The following is a 22,435-nucleotide window of genomic DNA, read 5'->3' on the forward strand; positions in this document are numbered from 1 at the left end:
CACTTTTGATTAACTTGGTGACTTGATAGGTGCTTATAAATGTTTTATAATTTTAATTCATAGACCAAAAAAAATTAAAATTAGATAAAATTTATTTCAACAGAATTGAAATCATTAAAAAAAATACAGCTGGATTAGAAACTCGTCTGCAAATAGCAAAAGATTCAAGAAATGTGAAAGATGAGTTAACAGAGGAGACCCTGCTGCCAGAAAAAGAAATCTCCCATTTTAAACTCATTCCAGGTCTGCAACTTGTCAGAATTATGTCAGCTATCTTGGAAATCTCTATTTTATAACTTTATTTTGTTTTAATCAATTGTTTACCATCAGATAAGTGCAATATCTAATTTTAAAGTTGTTAATTTTCATTGACTTCTGAAGCTTTTCAAGGTATGTTGTTTCTGTAGCCTTGTTTGAATAACCTTGTTTGGAGCAGTCCTAACTGCGGATGCTTCCAGGCATACACAAGTGACTGAATGTAGCTGCTGTGGGATATACAGCAGTGATTCTTACTCCAGTTCCCTATACCCTGTGAGGATCTTTTTCCTAACATTTTCTAATACTACCACACTCCAGCAGCAGAAAGTGAAGATTTGGAGGATTGTCTCGGCCCAGTTGTGTGAAATTCCTGTGAAAATGGAATTGGAGAAGTACTGCTATTTTCTCCTGTCTAATTTAAAGCACTTATTTTAGAACTGCCAAATCTCAGCGACTTTCACTAAAAAAAAGTTTGGATTTTGACAGAATTTGCTGACCAATATCAGTATAGACATTACTACCTCTCAGACCTGTCCTACCAATAATGGAATACTAATAGCCCTGCGTTCTTTAGACAAGACTTCTCTCATGAATGAGAAGCAGTAAGTGTGTTTTTAAAATTAATATGGTACTCAGAACTATTTTTTTTTGAATGTTTGTACAATAGGTCTGACATTGGAGGAATCAGTAAATGTGGAGGATCTATGCAAGCACCTGCGAAAACTGGAAAGGAAACTCAAGGACTTGAAAGTGAGCAAAGAAACAAAATATGTACCAGTCCAGATCAAAACTAAACTAAGCCAAGAAATTAATCAAACAATGCAACAATGGGAAGAGCTGGTCATGGCAAATGAGCCATTAAAACTCAGGTATACAATAAGATTTGAATTGTTCTCATTTAATTATGATCTTCTATTGCTGATCTTTTATATAATATTTCAGGTACATAAAACTGAAGATAATAGCAGATGCAGTTGCTGCTTGGGGGTATTCGGATAAAAGTGTTTCTCTCACTGAATTCATTTGGCCAAATATGACAGAAGCAAGATCTCTAAAAGGTATTTTTTTTTAAATTTGCAATACTGTTTCAATTTAATGTTAGATTAGATTTTTATATAGGTACGATTAAGCAAGTGGAAAATAAATTTTTGTTTTGGATGTAATTGGGAAATTGGGTTAAAATTGCACTCAAAATTGTGCTGATAAGGTTGCGGTTTAATTTTCTGTTCAAATTAAGTCGCATAATCATCTATCTTTCAAGAACCAGCATCATTGGTCAGCATGGAAACAAAGAATGTTATTGACGTATTAAAGAATTTATTTATATGGATGAAAATGTGCTTGTTACAAAATAAACACTTTTAATAAGATATTTTAGCCCTTTGAGTATTAATACATTTACAGTATATAATTGAAGATGACTTAAATTATTCTGGTTTATTTACTAGTTATTGTATAAAATTAAATCTTTTTAATATGTAGAAGCTTCAAAAACATTACTGTTACCTGTGGATTCAATGGAAACAAGCTCAATTTGAAGATCCTTCTAGAAAGTGTAATTGAACAAAGTTTGCCTTCCACTTTTTTTTGTTCTGGACTAATGGTCACATTTTTAGGCTGGACCACTTCAGGTGAAAGGATTTTTAAACCAACATTAGAGATCAGTTAATGTTCATTTTTTGTTTTACTCGATTTAATTTGAGTTTAAAATTCCTGATATCTTGTGATGGTTTGACTAATTTCACCCAGAGTGCATTTCTAAAACAAGTATAAACCAATGAAAATGCTGCTCTTCTACTGTGATTTTTTTTAAATGGTTTGCAGCATCTTCACTGTGATTGAATAGAACTGAATTTTCACAACATGGGTATTCATTTGCAGTAGCTGTACATTTTTTTCCACAGTAGATGGCACAATTTATATACAATCCGCCACCCTGTATACTTGCTTAGCCCTTCTATATCACTTGCAATCCCTTTGCAACTTCATCAAGCTCATTTTCCACCCTACCTTTGTACCATCATTAAATATGAACTTGTTGCTTAAAGTCCTTCATCTAATGAGCTGAAGATGAGAAGTTCATGGTACATTTGATGAAACATCAAATTGTTTGGTGCAATACAGACTATTTATCTTATCATCTGATGTTTAACTACCTAAATAACACAAAACAAACGTTTCTTGTGTGGCTGTGTTCCATTGTAACTCAATATATTTTTGCTCTGATGCAGAAGTTGATAGTCCTTGGCCTGGGGTATTTGATGACAATGATCCTAGCAATATTGATGAAGCTGCATACTTGTTGGAGTATGTTGAGAGGTGAGCTAAAAGACCATCTGGATAACATGATTGTTATACATATCTCAGAGTCTGTCACTGGGTTGTTTATTCAAATAACTTTGAGATGATTAGGAAAAGAAACTATATCTTTAGATTCTGGACAGCCATTCACCTTTCTGTGCTACTGTCACTCAATGTGGATTTCATAGAAGTAGGCAAGAACACTTAGTAGACACTAAAGGTAAGCAAGGGGAATCATTTAATATTTAGAGGTGCTGTTGATTCATTCTTGTTTTCATTGTTTACTTTTTTCCATGGATAAAGACTGATACAGTAATTGGGTGGTAGTGAAATTGGTGCGTTTTTTTTATTATTGGTAAGGGTGTGAAAGCATTCATGTAAAGTAAGACATAGCAGCAGTGCTCTTTGATTATGTAACAGCAGTCTTTAGTTAAATGGCTTTGTGCATCCACTTACAGGCCATCTAATTGGAATATTATTATGGTCCTCTGGTTCCCTTCCCCTCCTCCTTTTACTCTCTTTTTTTTTTCTCATGTGTTTCCTGATCTTGACATCTGATTGCTGCTGGTAATAGTTGGCCTTTCATGATCACCAGACTGAGGAAGCATGCAATAAATCACCATGAATCTGGCTCCCTTTCATCCTCCAACAGTTGGCACTGGTCAGCCTAACGTCCTCTCTTCCTCCCACTTCTCCAAACCAAACAGGACCTCTTCCAAGAACCTCCAGTCCCCCATAAAATTTTGAGTAAAGTACAGCACTTAATCTCTTTATGTGAGGTTCTCAGGGAATTGTTTCTGTCTTGTACTTTGGTTACCTTGGAGACTTCTTACAACCAAATTACTGGTGCCACAGTAAGGAAGTTGCATTCTGTTCATAGCTTTAGAGAGGACCGTACACAAATTTAAGGACAGATAAAAAGCAATGTATTACTGAGAAAGGTGGAAAGCATTAGAATCGGTGAGTCAGTCATCATTGTAAGTGGGCTCGCAATATAGTGATGGTAGTCGACACGGGTTAAATTACAAAGGGAAAACTAACACTGGAGCGTTACAAGATGCAAAATGCATATTTGACAGATATACTCACAGTGAAATCAATGGAATGAATTTCAGAACCAGAGTATACTGTGATGCATTATTCTGCCATATGTTTAGTGCGTGAAACTGAGGACAAATGTCTACACCAGAGAATTTGCATAGGCTTAAATGGAAAGTCAGATTGAAGGATGCATATAAAGGTTTGATGAGCTCATTTTTAGATCTCATTGGGTTACAAGATCTGGAGGAAGCCATCCTGTGTATGGTTTGTTTCTCCGGCTCCATTTCTTCAGTTCTGACTAAGGGTCTTTAACCTGAAGTGTTAACTTTTTCACAGATGATGTCTGATCTGCTGTTTCGGGCATTGTCTGTTTTTATTCCACTTATTCAGCTTTGTTTCATGTTCCTTGATGTTCTTATCAAACAAAAATCTATCAGTTTCAATCTGGATAGTTTCATGTAACTCAATGTCCTTAAACTTCCATTACCTTTAGAATGAAAATGTGCTGCTTGGGTTTATTCCTGAAGCTCCTTTAGGAATTTTTAGGATTAGGAACTTGTAGGATTGTACCTTTTTGTTCTGGTTTCTCCAACCAAAGGAAACTATTTCCTGCATTTATCTTAAGACATTCTTTATTTATTTTAAATACATTGATTAGATCCCCCTTCATCTTCTAAACACAAGGAATTACAAAGTTTATTTAGGGAATACTGCTGGAGAGAGTGGTGAAAGCAGAGTCACTAACAGTTTTTAAAAGATGTCTAGATGAGCACTTGAATCACCCAGACATTGAAGGCTACGGGCTAAGTGCTGGAAAATGGGGTTAATATGGATGGGTGCCCACTGATCAGTGTAGATATGATAGGCCGAATGGCCTGTTTTCATATAATATGACTCCATGTGTCATATTTATCTGACAATTCCTATTGATGTAATTTTTCAACCCCTTGTCTCATTCTAGTGAATCTGCTGTTTTCCCTTCTAATGGTAACACATTTTCTGAAGGATGCATGCCTAAAACGGAGCATATCCAACATTGGATCAACCAAATGTCTGTGCAACAGAAGGGTACCCCATCTTCACTCTTAAATTTCAATGCTCTTGAGTTATAGGCACATATTTCGTAAGCCTTTTGATTTTTTTTCTTATTTTGCTCTAGAATTTAGTTATTGATGTACATGGACATGTAAGTTCCTTTCCTCCTCTTACCTCAATCTGAGGAAAGTATTTTATCTTTCTCAAATCTGACATAGATGACCTTGCATTTCCCCACATTGAGCTCCAAAAATTACAGTTTTAATTAATCATTTCCTTTCTCTATGCTTCTTTGTGAGTTTCTGCAACCATCCACTTAACTTACTGTATTTCCTGACAGTGTGTCATCTATCATCTGCAGACTTGGACATCTCTCTTCTGTCATTCAAGTCATTGATATGTGTGTGTGTATACATAGTGTATTAGTGTGTCTATATATATAAAAATGTGTGTGTGTGTATGTGTGTATGTATGTGTGTCTGTTATTTAACTTTTTAAATTCCCTGTATCATTTCTATTTTAACCTCCACAGTGAAAATGCTTACAAAATGCTTATTTATCTACCATGTCATTTCTTTATTATTTGTTGTAGCCTTGAATTAATCTATCTCAAATTGATAGCAATATGATACAATGGTAATACTCTCTCATTCTTTCCCCATTGGCTATGTGACTTGGATTTTGAGTAATTTGTAATTACTCAAGTGGTCAAACAAATATTCATTCCTTGCAGTAAACGATGCACTTCGTGGGGTCAGAATTAATTGGAAAATAGATACTGGACAGTCAGGTTCTAAACAAGAAATTCTAAACAGAATGTTGTTCTAAAGCTCCAGTTGGAATATTCACTTGTTTTGAAATTGAAAATTCTACATTTCTTCCAGATTTACTAAACTCTTTGAGGAAAAACAATATCAGAGAGCTGCAATATATGTAGCGAATTGCCCCAGAGGCATCCTTCATAATATGGAGATCATGGAAAAGTTCAAGGGTCAGTTCTGTCTTTTGCTTATTCCTACGTTTTATGCTTTTACTATAAAACCTTGCATCAACTATGTGTTTTTCCCTGGAGTCTTTCAAGGTCAGGAATTAAACATGAGACTCGCTGTGTTCTACCAGGGTTCTGTTTTTTTTTTGTTCGACTCCAGAATCTGCGGTCTTTTTTGTCTTCAAGAATTAAACATTTTATTTTAAAAAATATTAATTCATCCTTTTTCTTAAACCATCCTATTTTTAAAATAGGATGGTTTTTAAAAAAAAAGCATGGATTAATAATTGAAAACACAAAAATATCAAGGAAAAATCAAATAACATACTACTTCTGTTGAATTGCTACTTTTATGCCTTTACAATGCAGTAAAACTCCGATAATCTGCTATGTGTATTGTTTGGAAATCCAGATGGTTCAGCATTTGGCTCACTTGGTTCCGTTTCCCATGCTCCTTTTAAACTCACCTGGCCCCCGTTTCCCACACTCCTTTTTAAATTCACCCAAGCCCATTTCCCACGCTTTTAAACTCACCCCGGCCACACTTCCACGCTCCTTTCAAAGTAACCGAGGCCCTATATCTCTGCTCCTTTCAGACTCACTGGGGCCCTCTTACCACACTCCTTTTAAACCCACCAGAGCCCCAGTTCCCACATTCCCTTTAAATTAGCCAGGTTTTGTTTCCTGAGGTCCCTTTTAAACTTGGGTCCCATTTCCTATGTTCCTTTTAGAATCACCAAGGCCACAATTTCTACACTCCCTTTAACAAGCCAGGTTTTGTTTCCTAAACTTCCTTTAAACTCACCTGGTTCACTAGAAAAGTTATTATATTATTGTGTAACATCCTTCTTAAAAGAAAGTGAATTAAAAGTGTGTGGATGTAATAAGAGTAATACTGAATAGTCCTGAAAATCTGCCAGTCTGGCAGCATTGAAGTCCCAAAGGTGCCAGATTATCAGAGTTTTACTTCATTTGCACATCCACTGGTTTAGAACTTTGCTTGGATAGAATGTGCTTGTTAAGTGATAATTCACATTGCATAAATGTGATTAAATGGAATGCATCATGTTCTATTAAAATTATTGGCTACAATTTCACATACACGATTGACTTGCAACCATCACAACCATTTTCGTTTGTGCTAGGCATGATTCCAACCAGTGGAGGATTTTCCCCTGATTCCCATTGACTCCATTTTAGCCAGGGCTCCTTTAAAGTCATTGAATAATACAGCATGGAAATGGGCCCTTCAGCCCAACCCATCTATGCCGACCATAGTGCCCACCAAGCTAGTCCCACTCGTCCATGTTTGGCCCATATCCCACTAAACCCCTCTATCCATGTACTTATCCTATTGTGCCTGCCTCAACCACTTCCTCTGGCACCTTATTCCATATACACACCATCCTCCGGTCCCTTTTTAATCTTTAACCTCTCTCACCTTAAACCTGTGCTCTCTAGTTTTTAGTTCCCTTTCCCTGGGAAAAGGACTATGTGTTCACCCTATCTATACCATAAGACCATAAAATATAGGAGCAGAATTAGGCTATTCAGCCCATTGACACTGCTCTGCCATTCAATCATGGCTGATTTTTTTTTTTGTCTTATATACCCCTTACAGATAAAGTAGGTCCAGAGGAGGAAAAATTCCTCATCGACCTGCTTTATCTGTGGCCTTAAATGGGATTAGTTTGACAACAAGACAATGTCCTTTAAAAAGCACATTAAAATTGAACACTGGAATTATTTATACTTTATTGTATTGGTTCATGTGGAGAAAAAGGACTTAATACATTTGGCCAGAAAGCTATACTGTTCAAATGATAAAGACCAAAAACTTGGATTGGTTTCCATGCATGAGTGCTATGGTCCTGGTCGAATGAAAGGGAAAGAGAACAGAATGAACTTCGAAATCTACAGGACAAGCTATCCTGGACAATGAAGTTGGTCACAAATCAACATGCAGATCTAAAGAAATAGATGACAGAACAAAGGGAGCGAAGGCAGTAACTGGGATTTGTGGATATGCAAGGCTCCTTGATGCTTTACTTGATCAAATGCTGCCTTGTCAAGGGCAATTACTCTCACTTCACTTCTGGAGTTCAGCTCTTTTATCCATGTTTGAACAAAGGCTGTAATGAGGTCAGGAGCTGAGTGACTTCAGTGGAACCCAAACTGAGCTTCTGTGAGCAGGTTGTTGCTAAGCAAGTGCTGCTGGATAGCACTATCGATTACCCCTGCCATCACTTTGCTGATGATGGAGGGTAGACTTAATTGGCCAGTTTGGATTGTCTTGCTCCTGCAGACAGGACAATTTTCCACATTATTGGATAGATACAGGTGTTGTAGCTGGAACACCTTGGCCAAGGGCATGGCAAGTTCTAGAGCAACATTTGGGCAATAGTACTGAAGTTGTCATGGCCCATAGCCTTTGCTGTATCCAACTGTGGAAATGGATTTGTGCATTGTCAGCCCTTGCACACCAATGCTGCATCCTGCTTTGTTACAGTGAAAGTATCGAGCTGCTAAGCTAATTACCTGAATGGTTGCCCTGACAATGATAATAGCTTTCCCTGCCTTTCCCGTTCACATGACTTGAGGTTTACCAGCCAAAAAACCCCCAGAGTCACATGGCCAGGGCCTGAAAAAAAAGACACTACCATTATTGCACTCATTCTGTCTCCTGCACTGACTAGAATTTTCTTGTTTTCTGATATTATTTTCACAGCTGTAGCAATCTTATAGGCATTTTACAACATGAGCTTGAATCTATTTTTTAAAAAAAAGCTGAGGCTGCATGGATTCAACTACAAGCCTTTCAGGAGTTGTAATTTCTGAGCTCATAATGAGATACTGGTGTTGTGTACTGTGGCCAATTCAGGCAGTTAACTCATGGACAACCATCAAATGTCCAGTGAATGAGGTCACACATCAGGTCTTTTCTAAAGAGTTCAAATGAGGACTATGATGGCTAGGGAAGGATATATATGGAGATGCTTGGCACCATGAGAGATGCCAAGGAGGAGTTTCTCAGTGTTTGACATGAAGCCTGGTGGCCAATCTTGGTCAGAAAATGGTCTGCATGCATCCATCCAGCTTCTCCAATCATGACATTGGATTCCACTATTAGTATAGCCTGAAGGCTGTGATGTCAGCAGTACAGTCTCTTCCAGCAGAACAGAATACTCTCTAATGCCTTGGCCTAGAGGAGTCCCAGTGGAACTATGTAGCAAGAATCTATGTCCTTTGTAAGGCAGTCTGTCTATTTATTGGGATCTGGGTGTCACTAGCAAGGCCAGCATTTATTGCCCATTCCTAGTTGTCTTGGAAAAGTGATGGTGAGCTGCCTTCTTGAACTGCTGCAGTCTGTTTGAACATAAGTTAGGTCAGAACTGCATAGTTTTCTAGGACTTCTCAGAGTGTGTTCTACCATGCTGAGATGGTACGTCCCTATTTGGACATCCAAGCCAGAGCTGTTAATAGCTTTACAGCCATTTTATTCCTGCTCCACTGCAAAGGACCAGTCTTCCACTGATTGACCTACAGCTACACGAAAGCACTGAGTTGTAATAGTAGGCCAAGCAAAAACATATGGAAAATAGATACAGAAGAGATGTGTATGGGGTAGTGAGTGTGATCAAATACATTTTTGTAAGTGCTAGGTTTCAGCTTGCATTGTGAAAATTTTGATTCCATTAATAAAGACATTATTGAAGATTAATTCCTTTGTTCCTCCTTCCATAACATACTGCAGAGGTCACTAATGCATCCTTTTACAGTAGAGAGTCAATATGTAGGTTTATGTTAGTCCTTGTTAGTAAGGAACCCCCTTCCACAACAACTGCAATATTTGTACAGAAGATAAGTTAACATCATCTATTATGAGGCTTTTGTCAATAGACATGGTAAAAAAATAACACCCAGGAAGAAAATTATTTCTTCAAAATGAGGATGTTGTGTTGACTCAGGAGTCAACTTGCAGGTGGTTAATCAAAAATATATGCTTTAAAACTGCAACTAGTTGAGTCATTTCTTTGTGATAGAAAGATATGTGTCCACAAGATTAGAAGGTTCCATTGCACATTGGCACTTGGTGCCACCATTGAGTAAAATATAAGTGCATTGTTTGGGCAAATTGCACCAAAGGGCTGATTAGGTGTGGCAATCATTATCTATATGTAGGCAGTGTATTATTGTTTAGTCTAATTTTGATCTGCATTTATAGTGGCAAGTATATAGCGGACATTCCTTTGGGCTGGCCATTATTCAGAGGCACGTATATAACATTCTTTCTGGTGTGAGCAGCACTTATACAGGCAAACACATATTTCTCATCAGTGCCCTTGTACTTTGTCAAGACTTCTTGAATATCCTGGATGTAAGCCTTGTTGATAGTCAGAAGCCAATTTTCCACATGCTGTGACAAAACCAGAGACTCAGTGCTTGATTAGTGTTATTTTTTGATTACAACTGACCTCCAGATTGTGAGCAAAGAAAGAGTTCTGGTCCTGCTGCTAGGGATGAAGAGCAATTGGATTTCCACAACTGGTTTCTTCATATCTGGACTCCATCCTGAATCTCCTTGTCCAGTCCCTTCACACTTGCATCTGACATGGTCTACTGCATTCACTGTTTGTGATGTGACCCCTTCTACATTAGTGAAACTAAGCATAGGCTCGGCAACCGTTTTGCAGTGCATCTGCATTCTGTCTGCAACAGCTATTGGTATAGGTTTATTATTGTAATTTGTACCGAGGTACAGTGAAAAACTTGTCTTGCATACCATTTGTACAGAGCAATTCATTACACAGTGCATTGAGGTAGTACAGGGTAAAAACAATAACAGAATACAGAGTAAAGTGTCACAGCTACAGAGGAAGTGCCGTACACGTAGACAATAAGGTGCAAGGTCATAACAAGGTAGATTGTGAGGTCAAAAGTTCATCTCGTTGTATAAGGGAACCATTCAATAGTTTTATAGGATGTAGACTGTCATCAGGATAGCTGAATTGGCAGGTAGTATGGTCGACACTCCACCGTTAGATATTCAGGCTGGGTGAACAGCAGCTCGCCAGGACCATCACGTCCGAGCACCAAGAGTTACTGATTAAGAGTTATTGATTAAGCCATCACAAACTTTCCGTTGCATGTATTTTAACTTGACTTCCCACTACCTCACCGACCTGTCTGTCCTCAACCTTCTCCATTGCTACGGAGAGGCCAAACGCAAATTGGAAGAACAAAATCTTATATTCTGCTTTGGTAACTTACAAGCTAATGGGATTAAGATACCCACATCCCTGGTCCTCTCCTCCCACACACAGTCACCCTTGCACCTAGTTTTTTTCTCCCCCCCACCCCCTCCAGTGTGGTTCCATCTGCTCATCATCCCTGCCCCATCTAGTTCCACCTACCACCCACTTTCCCAGCTGCCTACTTATATGTCTGCTATCCAGGGTCTTGACTGAAACATCGGTTTGCACCTTTTGCCTCCACGGATATTGCTTGATGTGCTAAGTTCTTCTGGCATTTTGTTTTTGTTCTAGATTCCAGCATCTGCAGTCTGATTTGTGGTCAATGCCACATTGATGTTGCTGTTGAATTTTGTATGTTTGTTAATACATTAAAATACATAATTTAAAATCTCCAGTCAAAAATCAAGGTGAAGTTACTTACAAAAGCATTTGTTTGTGACAATACATATAAGAACAAATCATCAATCTAGATATCCTTACTAATATCTGGGAATCTGTAGGGAGACTAATCAAGGAAGAGCCTAACATAATCATACTTGGGATCATAACAATAAGCCACAATAGTAAGCCCCTTCATCACCCTGCATGGGCACGTATGGTCCCACCAAGAGGATAAACGCAACAGATTTGGCACAGTCATATCCACTTAGCAGAGAATGACTGGGCACTTAATATTAACTCTGGACCCCATAAAGGCTCATAGCACGTTTACAATAACCTTGATATAATAATTTACCCTCAGCTGATAAACCAGCATTCTTGCATGTTGAATACTGTTTGGAAGAAACACTAACTGGAGTCGTCAATGCCATCAGCAAGATGGTAACATCATTAGAGAAACAAAGAACTGCAGATGCTGGAGTCTCGGTGAAAAATATTATAATGCTGGAGGAACTCAGCAGGCCGGGCAGCATCTATGGAGAAAAGCAGGCAGTCAACGTTTTGGGTCAGGACCCTTCTTCAGTCAACGGTTATATTGGGCTTCCCCTTTTCCTATCTTCAGTCCTGAAGAAGGGCCCTGACCCGAACCGTTGACTGCCTGCTTTTCTCCACGGATGCTGCCTGGCTGTATGGTAACATCATTGCTGATCATACAACCAACAGATTAAATCAAAAATCTTCTGTCCTGACGCATTTAACCACAAATACTGATAGACAATTGGAACAGCTCGTGTGAATAAGAGACTGCATAAATACTCCTCCACAGTGACACAGTTCAGCAAATGTAAAAGAATTATCTGAGGTATATGCAACCATTATTCAGAAGTGTTGAATCAATCACCCATCATGGTCTCTTCTTGAGGTCCCCAACCTTCATACATATCAATTTCAGCCACTTCAATTGATGCACAAGAGATATGAGGTGGAAGTAACTGTTCTTGACAACAAGGGAGCATATAACTTGGAATAATTTCAAGGACCAAATAAAATTGAAGTCAGTTGGGATCAGTGAGAAAACTCTTCACTGCCTGGAGTCTTACCTAGTATAAAGAAAGTTCCTGTCATCATTGGAAACTAATTATCTCATCAATCACCTTTTCTCCATACAAGTTCACGAGGGGCAATCTTTTCACAATAGCTGACAGGGACACCGTCAGCAAGGTGCACTGCAACAACTGCATCAAGACTTTGGCAACCTCTTACCTAGAATACTGAGGGCAGCACGCAGATGTGGATGCCTCTATCTCCAAGTTCCTCCACAAGTCACACACCATGGAAATATTACTTCATTTTTTGAGTCAAGATCCTTCAACTCTCTGATTATAGTTCAGTGGGACTACGGATCTGTATTATTCCTTGTGGAAATGAAGTCCCCTCTTCTTCTTAAGGATGGGCTCCATCATGACAAATAAAATAGTTTCAGATAGATCGAGTTGCTCGTATATCATTCCTCAGCTGGGAGAGTCTTCCAAGCATCTGTCTGAGCTCCTGCCGAACTGATCACAAAATGAAGCAAGTCAGAGATGTGCTTTAATTTGTACCTGTCTTCCCTTCTGCGAGGCATGGTTTGGCTTCTGCTCATTCTCCATAATGACACAGCTAAGCTAAAAACATAACCAGTTGTAGTTGCTGGCTCTTCTAACTTTTTTTCTCAGGCTTCCATCTGCAATTTTAAAATGCAAAAGAATTGTACTTGAAGGTGCACTTCCAGTTTATTGCTGTAACAACTTACATATTACAATTTCTCCCTCAGCTGTCACAGAATATGAAGGATATGTTTCTCCTCTCCTGCATTTCTTTGAAGCTGTGATGAATTCCTTTTCTGCTGTCAGACATCCACCTAATGCAAAAATGTCGATAGAAGGAGTTCAATGTGCATTGACGCACGACCGACTGGATCTGGTCATACGTTGGGTCATACAACAGAGGTAATACTCTTAGCTGACTGTTATCACATTATTAATAAAACTGTTACTATAGAGCAAAGGTTGGAGAACAAAGTTAAGTGTAACACAGCTGACTGGAAACCAGAGGAAAAAAACTATTGGTCCCAAGAGGCATAAACATCCACAATTTTATATTTTAATCAGAGGATTATTTTGGTTGTACCAGTTAAGAAACCTAGACATATTTCTTGTTAAAATGAATCAAAATACCAATAAATGTCAACATTGATAAACAAATGTGGAGCATTATTTTGGATTCAGTAAAATAAAAGGCCAATTTGAATGAGATGAAAGTGGATCTGGCCCAGGTAAATGAGATCCAAAGAGAAAAGTTGGAAGAACTTAAAGTAGGTAAGTCACTAGATGAAATGGGATGCATCTTAAGATTTTGAGACAAGTATGGGAGGAAATTGCAGAGGCACGGGCCATAATCTTTTAGTGCTCTTTTTATGTAGTGCCAGAAGACTGAAGAGTAGCAAGTGTTACTCCCTAGTTCATAAGGAGTAAGGATTCACCTAGCAACTACAGGCCAGTCAGTTTGATCTCATTGATGGAAAAGTACTGAAAAATATTTAATCTTGTTCTGCATCATAGTCATCTGGAAGAAAATAGATAAATTAAGGCAAGCCAGCACAGATTTGTTCAGGACAAATTTGTGTTTAAATAAACTGGTTAAATAGACAAATATTGCAGTAATTTTAGAGACTTTGAGGGTATGAAATATAACTATGATGGGAGTGCAAACTGAATGATAATGGATTGGCCACACATTTATATACCTCCACCAATTTTATTTCTCAATTAAGTCAGTGGAAAGGAAAATTGAGCAGATTGTGTAATGGGCACCACATTCTCTTTTGTGTACACCTCGGAAGGTGAATGTCGTCTTACAAGATTCTTAATTTATAGATCATTTTGCATCCAACATCCTTTGTATTTATTTTTGTTCCTTAACTTAAAACCTTTTTGATATGTTGAAACTTCTTTTTTCTCTTGTGGTCTTTAGATTGACTTGTTCTGAAGCTCTGGGAGACGTGATTTACGATTATGGAGATACTGAGCTGCAAAGCATAGACACATGTATGGCTTTGGCTCAGATCATCTATAGTAAATCCGATGTGCATAAGAAAGCTGTTCTATGTATGTGCAGGCTTGGGGAGATTTCTGGGGCGATGGCATATATCCATGGGTCCAAAAAGTTCAGCTTGGGTAAGAATTGAAGTGAATTAGTTATATTGTCCTGTTTAAGATTAATATCGTGATGAGAATTTCAATTGAGATTTGCTCTGAAATGTAAGTATGTTGTGAGGTTAACCACTGCAACATCTCCACTTTCTTAGTTATTTACCTTAAAGGTGAAATGTATGACGGCCTCATAATCTTGTATGTTGTAACAGAATATATTTGTAGATATATAATTGTACACAATCATGCCATATTTTTTGCTTTAAAGATACTAGCTAGAGGCAATCTGTGAACTAACATTTTAGGATTAATTCAAATTATCTTCAGTACCAGCTGGAACTACATCAGACCATATTCTGACCACGTTCATTTAAGTTTCATATGGACAGCTTCAATATACAAATAAGGATGTTTCTAGCACCACTTATTAGGAATTTAGGTCTGGAGATGTGACAGATTTCATACTCTTCCAACCAGTGAAGGTTACATTAGCTTGAATAGCCTACCAACCATACATAAAGCCACAGATTTAGAAACATGTCTGTGCATACAGGACAAACACTTTGACAAAGATTTTGTTGTTCCCAAACAACAGGATAAGTTAGAAAATTGTTTGGGATTCAGAAAGGAAGCCAACTCCGTAGTCTTCAGTAGAAAATTCAGGATATTAATCCTGGGTTGATATGCGTAAGGAGACTGGAATAGCATCAGAAATACTGTAATGCTATTTTCGTCGCTTCTATTAATTTAATTCTATGCATGTTACCGATCCTTATAAACTGGGCAAACCTCACTGAGCTACATGTGAAACTAAGTTTAGAACTCTATTGGAAGATTGTCAAAAAATGGGGAAATGTCTTGATTAATGAGAAAATTCAGTAGGGCCTCTAACACCCTGGGATACCTGCATCTCTCTGTTTCCTTTTATCGGGGCCAATATATCCCACACTTTTCCAGTTTTTCTGAAACAGCCTCCCTTCTCTAAATAGAATATTATTAGATTTACTGAGATACTCCTTACTTGTGTGCTTCCTTCTTAATCCATTCCATTTTCAAAACCTATCCCTATCATGCTTTCTTTCTAAGTTTGAGTTTGTTCTTTGGAATTCACTACACTAGAGATTTTATTGGTTCCAGACAAAAGGACCAATGGCTCAGTTGCTGAAGAAATTAATGACAGTAATCAATAGATTTTTAGGTTATTAAGGGAATCAAGGGATAACTGGTTAGTGTAGAATAGCAATAGATCAGCTATGATCTTATTAAATGGCGGAGCAGGCACTTGGGGCCAAATGAGGTATCCTGCTTCTGTTTCTTATGCTTCTGAGAAGTGTTATGGATTCAACTATGGCAAAGTAAGGGAACCTTGGATCACCTGAGAGGTCCTAAATTTAGGCAGGAAAGAAAAAGAAGCATGTGTAAGGTTTAGGAAGATAAAATCAGACTGTGCCCTTGTGGAATATAAAGATAGCAAGAAATTCCTCAAGCAGACGATTAGGAAAGCCAAAAGGGGTCATGAAATGTCCTTAGCAAGCAGGGTCAAGGATAATCCCAAGGCATTTTATACTTGTATTAAGATAACTAAGGAGAGGGTAGGTCCACTCAAGGATAAAGGCGAGAATTTGTGCTTGGAGTCAGAGCAAGCAGCTGAGGTACCAAATGAGTACTTTGCGTTGGTATTTACCAAGGAGAAGAAATCGAAGGATAGTGAAAACAGAGTGGGCATGCTAATGTGCTGGGACGTTTTGAGATTAAGGAGGAGGTAGTTCTGGGTCTTCTGAAAAGCAATAAGATGGATAAATCCCCAGGGCCTGATGGCATATATCCTAGAATATTGAAAGAAGTGAAGAGATTGCTGGGGCTTTGACAAGGATCTTTGTATCCTCACAAGCAACAGGTGAGGACACAAAGATCCTTGTCAAAGCTCCAGAGGACTGGAAAGTGGCAAATGTTGTGCCTTTGTTCAAGAAGGGAAATAGGGATAATCCAGGTAATTATAGGCCAGTGAGCCTCACGTCAGTGCTAGGGAAGTTATTGGAGAGGATACTGAGAGATAGATTTATGCACATTTGGAAAGGCATGGCCTGCTTAGGGACAGTCAACATGGCTATGAGCAGGGCAGGTCATGTCTTACAAACTTGATTGAGTTTTTTGAGGAGGTGACGAAGATGCTTGATGAGGGTAAGGCAGTGGACGTTATCTACATGGACTTTAGTAAGGCATTTGATAAGGTCCCTCATGGTAAGTTGATTCAGAAGATGAAGATGAAGGTGCATGAGATCCAGGATGAATTGCAAGTTTGGATTTTGAACTGGCTAGCCCATAGAAGACAGAGAGTAGGGGTGGAAGACTGTTATTCTGGCTGGAAGTCCGTGACCAGTGGTGTTCCGCAAGGATCGGCACTGGGACCTCTGTTGTTTGTGATATATTTCAATGATTCGGATGAAAGTATTGATGAGTGGATTAGCAAGTTTGCGATGACACCAAGATTGGTGGCGTTGCAGACAGTGTAAAAGACTATCGAAGAATACAGCAGGATATAGATCAGTTACAGAAGTGGCAGAGAAGTGGCAGATGGAGTTTAATTTGGGCAAGTGTGAGATGTTGCACTTTGGGAGGTCAAATGAAAGGAGGAAGTATACAGTTAATGGTAGGCCCCTTAATAGCATTGAGGTACAGAGGGATCTTAGGGTCCAGGTCCATAGTTCATTGAAAGTGCTTATGCAAGTGGATAAGGTGGTAAGGAAGGTGTATGGCATGCTTGCCTTCATTGGTAGGAGTGTTGAGTATAAGAGTAAGGAAGTCATGCTGCAGCTATATAAAACTTTAGTCAGACCACACTTGGAGTATTGTGTGCAGTTCTGGTCACCCTGTTATAGGAAGGATGTGGAGACTGTGGAAAGGGTGCAGAAGAGGTTTACCAGGACGCTGCCTGGATTAGAGGGTATGAGCTATAAGGAAAGGTTGGACAAACTTCTGTTGTCCTCCCTAGAGCTTCGAAGGCTGAGGGAAGGCCTGATAGAGGTTTATAAAATTATGAGAGACGTAGATAGGGTAGACAGTCAGAATCTTCTCCCCAGGATAGAAATGTCAAGTACCAGAGGACATACTTTTAAGGTTAGAGTGGATGTTTAAAGGCAACGTGAGGGGTAAGTTTTTTACGCAGAGAGTGGTAGGTGCCTGGAATGGGTTAATGGGGTAGTAGTGGAATCAGGCAGATTGGTGGAGTTTAAGAGGCTCTTAGACACATGAATATGAAGGGAATGGAAGGATATGGATGATACACAGAAGGAGGAAATGTTGTATAAGTTGGCATCAAGATCGGCACATCATGGGCTGAAAGGCCTATCCAGTGCTGTACTGTTCTATGTTTTAGATTCTAGCCCTCTTGATTTTATCCTGTGACCCAAACATCCAAGCCAACGTAATAGAGCTTTAGGATCAAACAGTCATTCGATTTCAGATGCTGTGTTGGACATTTCCCTCTTTCCCTTTTATGGATAAGGTTTGGTAGAATCTACATTAATGCATTATGTTAATGGATAAAATCAAAAACTACTGACTGCAATTTCGCAATCACCATGCCATAAATTTCAAGTTATCATTGGCAGCACACAGTTGTATTAACTAATTGCTCTATTTTCCTATTTCTGCTTATTTCTGATACACATAGGAAACCAGAATATTGAACTGCACCCATATTTATTTTTTTATATATAATAATTAGTGAGCAGGGGAAGCAAGGTACCTAAATTAACATTGGATATTTGCTAAAGTGAAGGAACTGAGCTTCTGTTGGGTCCTTCTAATGTACTTCCTAATTACCATTGGTGCTGGTGTGAAGTTAGGCTGGGGTGCTAAGCTGCTAGGTAATGACCACTCCAGCAGTGGGTTTAAAAAGTATTGTGAGAGTGGAATTTTTGTCCACCAAAAACAAGACTGAAAGAATAAGGTGCCAGGGATCAGGTCTAGTCTGTTGAAGTCAGTTGTTCCTTTTGTACCAAGTAGTCATGAAACAATAATTGTCAGAATGCTCAGTTGATATATAGTATTTCAGCTGTTTTGGTGGTGTTCCAAGCACAACTGGGGAACGTATTTTGAAAATCTCTCAGGCCCCATAACTACAAGCCCAAGTGAATACCTGTTATGTCTTTGCAGGGGCTTGACCCTAACCCTAACCTGGATATCTAATCTCCTTCAATGGGTGATTACTTGAGAGGCATCACCAATGGCATATATACCTGGTGAAGTATTTTAAATGAATAAGCACTCTGACTCTATAAAATTTGGTGTAATTGACACCAGAGGTTAGTCAGGCATATTCTGATATTTATGATGTAGATTTTGATGGGTTGTGGTCCTGACACCATTCTGAGCTTAAATTTTAAAAAGAAAATTTAAAATTGAACTGTCTGCATCAGTTAGCTACCTGTCCCACACTTCAACCTGTGTTTCCTTGACTTGCTGCCAAGAATCTGTTAATTTACAATATATTTTGTTTCATAAGGAGGCACCTAAAGGTAAATTATTTTTCCTTACTTTGGAGAACTTCCTGTTTTCTTTATTAGATGTTTGTGGCCTTTTCTTATGGTTCAATGTGACTCATGAGGTAAGGGTAGAATTTCTCAGAGAAGCTCAGGAACTCCTCCATTTCTGTTTTCTTCAGTTTGAGGATATGATTGAAAGATCATGATCACGACCCACTGGAATTTAAATACTCTGTCTAAATGGGTCAGAATTCCAGTACAGTCAGATTTCTTGCCCCGGATTCCTCATAAATAACTCTTTTCTTCTAGTCCAACAACAGTAATTCTGAGCCTCAGTGTGTAGAGAATCATGAATGTGACCTTTCCTTATATCATTAAAACCACAGCAGAGAAAGAGATAATCTAGCCTATTTGTTTCATTGCTAATTCATTGCTAGAGCAAACCAAAATTATTCCTACTCTCTTACTTCCTCCACTACTTCCACATTTCCTTCTGTTTCAAGTATTTTCCACTCTTGTAAAATTATAGCAATCTTTGCCTAGATTATTTACTATTGCAAATAAATTCTAATGATGCCCTGAACAGGTCTGTTGCATTGTCAATTGTCAGATTATAATCCAGTTTGGTTTGCTGCCAGTTTGCTTTATATAAAGCCTTTACTAATATTTTATGTATGGATTGTTTTTTCCAAGATGATTATTTGTTCTTGTTGAACAACTGTCGAAATACTGAGCTACTTCAGAGCCTGACCCGCGAATGGAATGGAAATCCAGCAGCTCTCTCAATAGGACTAGCAGTATTGTGGCTCATCTCAAATGATCTCAAGGAAGTTGGATTCCATCTTTTGAAGGAGATATATGATTGCGGTCAAGGTAAAAACACAACTCCAGCATAGTATAGTGCTCTTTGGTACTTCATGGAAAGAGGCCATTTGGCCCATCTAATCTATGGCTGGCAGGCCAGTCCCATTAGTTGCATTCCCTATGTTGCCCTGTGGCCCTGTAACTCATTCTATTTCATATGCCCTTCAATTCCCCTTTGATTCTTATACCATATAACTACACAAAAACCAAGGGAGAATTGCACAATAGCCATTCAACTAACCTTTGAGATATGGGAGAAAACTGGAGCACCCAAAGCAAATTGACAGGGACAATATGCAAACTCCCCACAGACAGCACTCAAGGCTAATTATCATGTATTATTATTAGGTGCTTTGGAACAGTGCTATCTACTGCTGCCCTAAAAGTTAAGTAATATTTGATACCTTCAGAAAAGGCAACATCTGGATATGTGACAAAAAGCTTCAATATGGAGGTGGAATTTAAGGAGCTTTGAAAGAACAAAGATGCTTACGAAAGTAGTTCTGGAGCTTAAGACTCAAGTAATTGTGGAACATTAGTCTCCCTAAATTCATAAATGGTGAAAGGAAATATAAATATATTTTATGTTTTCAGCTTTGACTGAAATCACTCCAGCCAGAGAAGGGGTGGGACCTTCAAACGTTTAAAGTGCCCATTTGACTAAGACTGGATGAAAAATCTGCCCACAACTCCTCCCTCCATGTCCACTGCTCTATTGCTTTACAATCAACCAAAACTCTATCATCTCATTCAAATGAGACAGAATCCACTATGAGCAGCCGAGACTGACAAGTTGGATATTTGGGTAAACAAAAAGTTTTAGAGGTAGGGTGGTATAATGTGATGGAGGGATTTGCAAATATGTAGATCAACTTGAATTAAGTACTTTGGGAAAAGGACATAAAATATCAGAGAATGTGGACAGTAATACTGTAATCGTTATGTGAAAGGAGAATATCAGAAGGTTGCCCATGGAATTGTCCACCAAAGCAATTTGAAGCCACAATAATTGAGAATTTTCTCATTTCTCATACAAAGGAATAAATTTAGTGCTGACATCAATGCTGTAGATAAATGATGAAAACTGATGTAAAGATTAATTATCATGTATTATTATTTAGGTGCTTTGGAACAGGCAATCCTTAATGATGCTGTCTCTACACTGGAAGATTGGAAGGAAATTGCAGAAGCATGCAACACTCATAACTACAACAAATTGGCAAACAGCATTTTTACTGTGCTCACATCTCAAGGAGGAGGAACAGTCATAACAATTACAGCAGATGATGACAAAGATGGTGCAAAGTTGACAGAACATGTTTTATTGTAGTTCAGTCTTTCACTGTGCATCTACAGAGTTTGTACGTACATTCTATAAAATTCAAAATGAAAGATGGAAAGTTTACTAAAATGGTAAAAATTATTGTTAAATTCAGAAATTTAAGTCGCATCACATTCTCAGAAAATGTGTATTTTTTCTAGTGGGTTCCTTCTGAAATGTGATCACTCTTCTATATTGCAGTCAATTTGTTCACAGCAGCAACCAATAAATAATAAGGTCCCAAATGTGCTCCCTTGACATTTGGTTCCTTTGATGCCAATGTCAACATAACACCTGATTAGCAATAGTGACCAAAGACAAATATGTACATGAATTTCTTATTCTAAAATTAGGAACCCCCAACAATACACAATTTCCTCAGGACTACATTGTAGGCAGATTATATGCTCAACTGAACTCCTCTGTTTCAGAATCAAGAGTGGTATTAACTGAGCTAACAAAATATTATTTAATTTTTTCAACTGCCCTTTGTGGAACTGTGCATCAGATGCCAATGCCTCTTATGCTGAGATGTGCAAAATGGATCGCACATAGATTACAGTCATGAATATTGCAAAATTTATTGCAAAGGAGGCCATTATATCCACAATGATCAAAAGAAGAAACAATTTAAGCTGATACCGCTTTCCAGCTTTAGGTCCTTAGCCGTGCAATTTACAACTCTTCAAATGCTTAATCGGGTACCATTTAAAATGTGACTAAAGTTTCTGCCTCCCCTACTCTTTTAGACAGTGAGATCCAGATCCTAATTACTCCTTGAGTGAAATAAAGAGTTCTCAAATACTTGTGAAGCCTTTTAATAATTATCCTGAATCAATGTGCCCTGGTCATTGAAAACTCTGCTTAGAGGCGAAGACTCTTCCTGATCACAATATCTAGGCCTTACATAACTTTTTATGCCTCAGTGAGATCTCCACTCAGTTCCCCTTGTTCCAATCTATTTTGTTGAATGCAATGGTTAAGGTACAGTCCAAGTAACCCAGAGACCTGGACTAACAATCCAGCGATGTTAGTTCAAATCCCACTAAGGTAGTTGTGGAATTTAAAAAGTTAAAAATAACCAGGTATTTAAAGAAACATTAGTTTTTTACAAATTTAACAGTGAAACTACTGGATTTCAGCTAAAAATCCATCCAGTTCAATAATGCCCTTCAATGAAAATCTGCCTTCACTCCCTGGTCTGCTTTGCATGTTAATTCATTGGTTTCATCGTACTAAATGGGGGTAGATTCAGAACAGGTCTTAGAGCTTGAAACTAGGCATCCATGAGGCATTGTGAACCACTAGTAGCA

The 22,435-nt window shown here is 38.3% G+C and overlaps 1 protein-coding gene across 2 annotated transcripts in view; it reads left to right on the top strand.

The window, feature by feature from the left end:
* The window catches only part of LOC127568276 (clathrin heavy chain linker domain-containing protein 1-like), a 30,405-nt gene extending 8,597 nt beyond the window's left edge, over positions 1–21,808 (top strand). The window contains exons 3-11 of one of the 2 annotated variants that reach the window (XM_052011836.1): positions 104–243; positions 926–1,127; positions 1,201–1,316; positions 2,490–2,577; positions 5,520–5,626; positions 13,073–13,247; positions 14,272–14,474; positions 19,631–19,810; positions 20,923–21,804. In XM_052011836.1, the coding sequence (XP_051867796.1) occupies positions 104–243; positions 926–1,127; positions 1,201–1,316; positions 2,490–2,577; positions 5,520–5,626; positions 13,073–13,247; positions 14,272–14,474; positions 19,631–19,810; positions 20,923–21,131 (1,420 nt within the window). In that variant the 3' untranslated portion in view covers positions 21,132–21,804. Of the gene's footprint in view, positions 1–103; positions 244–925; positions 1,128–1,200; positions 1,317–2,489; positions 2,578–5,519; positions 5,627–13,072; positions 13,248–14,271; positions 14,475–19,630; positions 19,811–20,922 lie in introns of both variants that reach the window. The other variant, XM_052011837.1, reaches the window with a different exon arrangement.
* The last annotated feature ends 627 nt before the right edge of the window (positions 21,809–22,435 follow it).

The sequence above is a fragment of the Pristis pectinata genome, chromosome 3 (assembly GCF_009764475.1).
Source record: "Pristis pectinata isolate sPriPec2 chromosome 3, sPriPec2.1.pri, whole genome shotgun sequence".
Classification (NCBI taxonomy): domain Eukaryota; kingdom Metazoa; phylum Chordata; class Chondrichthyes; order Rhinopristiformes; family Pristidae; genus Pristis; species Pristis pectinata.